This window comes from Fukomys damarensis, unplaced genomic scaffold (assembly GCF_012274545.1).
Source record: "Fukomys damarensis isolate Sample0158 unplaced genomic scaffold, DMR_v1.0_HiC HiC_scaffold_24, whole genome shotgun sequence".
Classification (NCBI taxonomy): Eukaryota; Metazoa; Chordata; class Mammalia; order Rodentia; family Bathyergidae; genus Fukomys; species Fukomys damarensis.
The window spans coordinates 4171155-4175395 of NW_022900936.1; the positions used below are offsets into that span (position 1 = coordinate 4171155).

At 56.5% G+C, this 4241-nt stretch overlaps 1 protein-coding gene across 1 annotated transcript in view; it reads right to left on the reverse strand.

The window, feature by feature from the left end:
• Cbs (cystathionine beta-synthase) overlaps nt 1-4241 on the reverse strand; it is a 12799-nt gene that overhangs the window by 8040 nt on the left and 518 nt on the right. Inside the window, exons 2-4 of the mRNA XM_010636506.3 lie at nt 2429-2605; nt 1388-1494; nt 19-230 (exon numbers count right to left, since the gene is read on the reverse strand). Of these exons, the coding sequence (XP_010634808.1) occupies nt 19-230; nt 1388-1494; nt 2429-2598 (489 nt within the window). The 5' untranslated portion in view covers nt 2599-2605. The remainder of the gene's footprint in view (nt 1-18; nt 231-1387; nt 1495-2428; nt 2606-4241) is intronic.

Genomic DNA, 4241 nt, shown 5'->3' on the forward strand with positions numbered 1-4241 from the left:
CTGCGGCAGCGGCAGCACACGGAGGGTGAGCGGGGCCGTGTGCTGCTCATCAGGGCTAAGGCCACGCTCCGGGACCAGCCCGCCCGGCCGGGCACCTGTGTTCCCAGACGTGGGCTCGATGATGGTGTCCCCGGGCTTCAGGATCCCGGCGCGCTCTGCGTCCTCGACCATCCGTAGGCTGATGCGGTCCTTCACACTCCCGCCAGCGTTGAAGAACTCGCACTTGGCCACTGGGAAGCAGAGATAACTCAGGGAGAAGAGGACCCGACCCCGGCTGGTTCCGCTGACCCTGGCCTGGCTCGGCACGGAGGTCCCACGTGGTGGACGCCCAGGACCCCGGGAAAGCTTGCAGGGGCATCCGGATCGGAGCCTCCACACAGGGCAGTCACTGCCCGCACCCAGAGCCCAGCTAGACCGGCTCCTGGTCCTGATGTTGATCCTCAACCCCATCCTCACATCATCGTCCAGGATCTTCACACTGAGCTACATTGCCGGCCCTTTTTATTTTGTTTTAATCTAAGACCGGGTTTCACTAAATCTGTAAATTGCCTAGGCTGGATTTAAACTGGAGATCCTCCTGTCTCAGCCTGCCACAGTGCTGGGATTACAGACATGTGCCACCACATCTGGCTTCGTCTTTCTTTCTGAAAACCACCAGATTTCCCAAGAACCAGGCGGGGGTGCTGTGTGCATGGCCACACTGCACTCCCAGGGATGGCACCCTAACTAGTAATAAAGCCACTAGACCCAGGGATTTAGCTCAGTGGCGTGGGAGCTGCCTCAAAAGCACACAAGGTCCTGAGTTCGATCCTGGTACCAAAAAAACAAAAAAAATACTCGGCCTCAGCCCATCTGTCAGGAAGGTGGGCACACAAATCACTCCAGGCTGCTGCTGCCTTCATCCTCGGCTGAGGGTGTCAGTGGAGGGGTCGCTCCCTGCTACCCTTCCTGAGACCACCCCCAGGAGGGGGAACAGGAGAGCCAGGCCTCACAGCCCCTCCTGGGACCTCCAAGTTCCCAGTGCCAGGACCCTGACTCCCTCCAACCCTGGGCCCTCTGGGTCACAGCTCTGTCCCCCAGGCATCCTGTCCTGAGTCCCAGTCCCTCTCCTCTCCCTGACCTGCAGGAGCCTGTTCCTCACTGCCCTCCTGCTCTCCCAGGCCTCCAGGGAGGCTGCTGGGGCAGGGACGGGAGCCGATCCAGACCAGGGCTCTGAAGATCTTCACCCCGGGGCCAGCACCGCCCAGGCTGGGCCACCCGGCTTTTTCCTCCCACACTGAACCTTGGCGATGTGGTCTTGGCAACTGTGAGCCCCTCTTCCAGACACCCCAGGGCCCTGACGTAGCGCCCCACAGCCCAGAAGAGGAGGAGCCGGCCTGTCACTCACAGAGCTCGCACTTGAGCCCCGCGGTCTTCCCGACCTTGTTGATTCTGACCATTGGGGTGTTCCCGATGTTGCTCAGAATATCTGGCAAAATTTTTGGAGATTCTGCCCTAAAACAAGAGGAGGCCACAACGTTCAGGAAACAACAAAACAAAGTAATAAATGCTGGCAGTCCACATGCATTTTTTAAAAAATAAGAATCAATTGTAAGAAGGGATCTGGGTGGTCGCACCCGCACGTGCACGTGCACACACACACACACACACACGGGAGAAAGTGATATAGTGAACACACCTAAACACACACACAGTGAGCCCCTGTCTCAAGGTAATAACCCGGGTGTGGTGGCACACACCCGTAATCCCAGCACTTAGGCTGAGGCAGAAGGACTGCTGGGAATTTGAGGCCAGTCTGAGCTACACAGAGATTTCAAGGCCAGCACTACACTCACTGCAAACGTCCCTTGTTCAATCCCTAGTACCACAAAAACACCCCAAATACAGTAATGTTGGTTAATGTTGTATTAAAAGCAATTCCCAGTAAAAACATTAACCAGACCCAGGTTCCTCTCACTATAAAGGCGCTGCTGCCTGGAACCCCACCCTCTGGTCCCCGAATCTGAATGTGGGGACACTTCCTGTCCTGCCCCTGGGCTGAGGCCGAGGACACAGAGCTGCCAGTGCGTCTGGCCTGGGCCAGGTGAGCGGCCAGCAGCACCCGCACTTGGCCAGTCACCGAGATGCAGGCAGATGGCGCTCTGCCCAGCCCACCTGGCTGAGTACTGCAGGAAAGCCAGAGCTTGGCACATCTGCCAGCTCACCCTCCAGGGCTTCCTGAGCGTCCCGTCCTCTTGCTGGACACCAACCTGGTGCCAGTCCATGGGACCTCAGACTCTGCGCCTGCCAGGTCTCTGAGGTGCTCTAGGACCCCAAGCAGGACCCCAAGCAGGACCCCATCCTGTGTCCCCTGGGTCTCTGGCTTCCTTGTGCCACACCCTCCCCGCCAGCTACGGATTGACCACTCAGATCAAAAGCTGAGACGCACAGGCCAGTGTGGCGATGCGGGGAGTCAGTGGCAGGCCTGCCCGGGTGCCAGGTGCATCTGCTTGGGGCGTCTGGCGGGATCCACAGGCGCTCCTTGTCCCCTGCGTGCACCACTGAGAGGTGCGGGCACCCCGCAGCCCCACTTTCTGCTTGGGCTGTTTCTGAAGGCATGCCGGGCCTGTGAGGGAGGAAGGAAGCGAGAGCTCAGGATGTGGCCCCTCGGTGAGATCAGGCTCAGCCACGGGCGCCACTGCCCCCACTGCACTTCGGGCCTTTCCCAAACACAGAACTCCTGTGTGGTCCAGCAACTCAGCTCCTGAGCACACATCCAGAAAACGGAAATAGACGTTTGGACACCCATGTTCATAGCAGTATCATTCACCACAGTCAAAAGGTGTAGCGACGCCTGCGGACCGACAGGAGATGGATACACAGAAATGTGGCCCATCTGTGCCCCAGAACATTATTGGGCTCTAAAAAGGGAGGGAATTCTGACACACACTCCAGCACGGATCAAGGTGTCACACTAAGAGAAGTCAATGACAGCAGAGACAGGACTATGGGATTCCACATATATGAGTGGTTTCATGTCCTTCTATGGTCCATCAGACACAGGTACCCAGAACTGGAAAATCTGGACAGAAAGTAGCATAAAACAGCCAGGTGTGAGGCAGGCCTGTTATCCCAGGTACTACAGAGGCTAAGGCAGGACGATCGAAATTTCAAGGCCAGTCTGGGCAATTTAGGGAGACGCAACCTCCAAGTAAAATAAGAAAGCAATCAGGGTACAGCTCAGGAATAGAGCACAATGTACTTAGCACGTGTGAGGCCCCAGTCCCACTTCCAAGAGCATAAAAATAAGTAGCACGGCGTGGGGGGCAGAGCAATGGTTTAATGGTGCAGAGGTGTAGCTGGGAGGCAGCGGCACCAAGCAGGGTGTGTTGATGGGTGACAAATGTAACCGCCCTCTGCACCCACCAGCTCCACATCCAGGACTAAACAGTGGCAGATGAAAAACATTCGGGGGCTGGGGTACAGCTCAGAGGCAGAGCGCCTGCCTAGCACACGTGGGCCCAGGGTTTGATCCCAGCACCACACACCCAAACCAGGCAGACACGTGTGTGCACCCACGCCCGGAGACGCCTTTGTACACGGGCTTGTTGAGGGATCCATAGCTGCTCAAAAGTGCAGGGTGTGCACAGGGCTTGTGTGCACCCTACACCATTTTATGTACTTGGGGTCTTGCAGCCACGCCCTCAAGTACAGAGGGAAGATTCTATAACATATATATCATATATATTACCCACAGGATTTTTGTTTTGTTTCTGCTTTTTGAGACAGGACCTCCCTATGTAGTCCAGGCTGTCCTTGAAATTGAGGTCAGCCTCCTGCCTCAGCCTCCTGAGTGCTAGAATTGCAGGTGTGCAGCACCGTGCCCGGTTCACCCGTAGTTTTAAAAATGTTTTTAAAGGGGTGGGGATTTAGCTCAGTGGCGCTGCACCTGCCTTGCAAGCACAAGGTCCTGAGTTTGATCTCTGGTACCAAACAAACAAAACTTTTTTTTTAAGTCCCTAAAACAATGAGGAAATGCAGATCCTCCTGCCCTTCTCAAAGCAGGCCAACTGCTCAGTGCCCCGAGCCCAGGCAGGCATGTGCTGGGCCACAGCACTGGCCAGAAAGCAGTGTGGACACAGAGGCGGCCCTGTGCCTCCATTTTGGCACTTGTCCTGACCCCAGCACAGTGCCCAGCAAAAGAAAACAGGCAGCTTGAAAGAGACTGGGAGGGGGAGGAAGAGGAGGACGAGGAGCAGGAG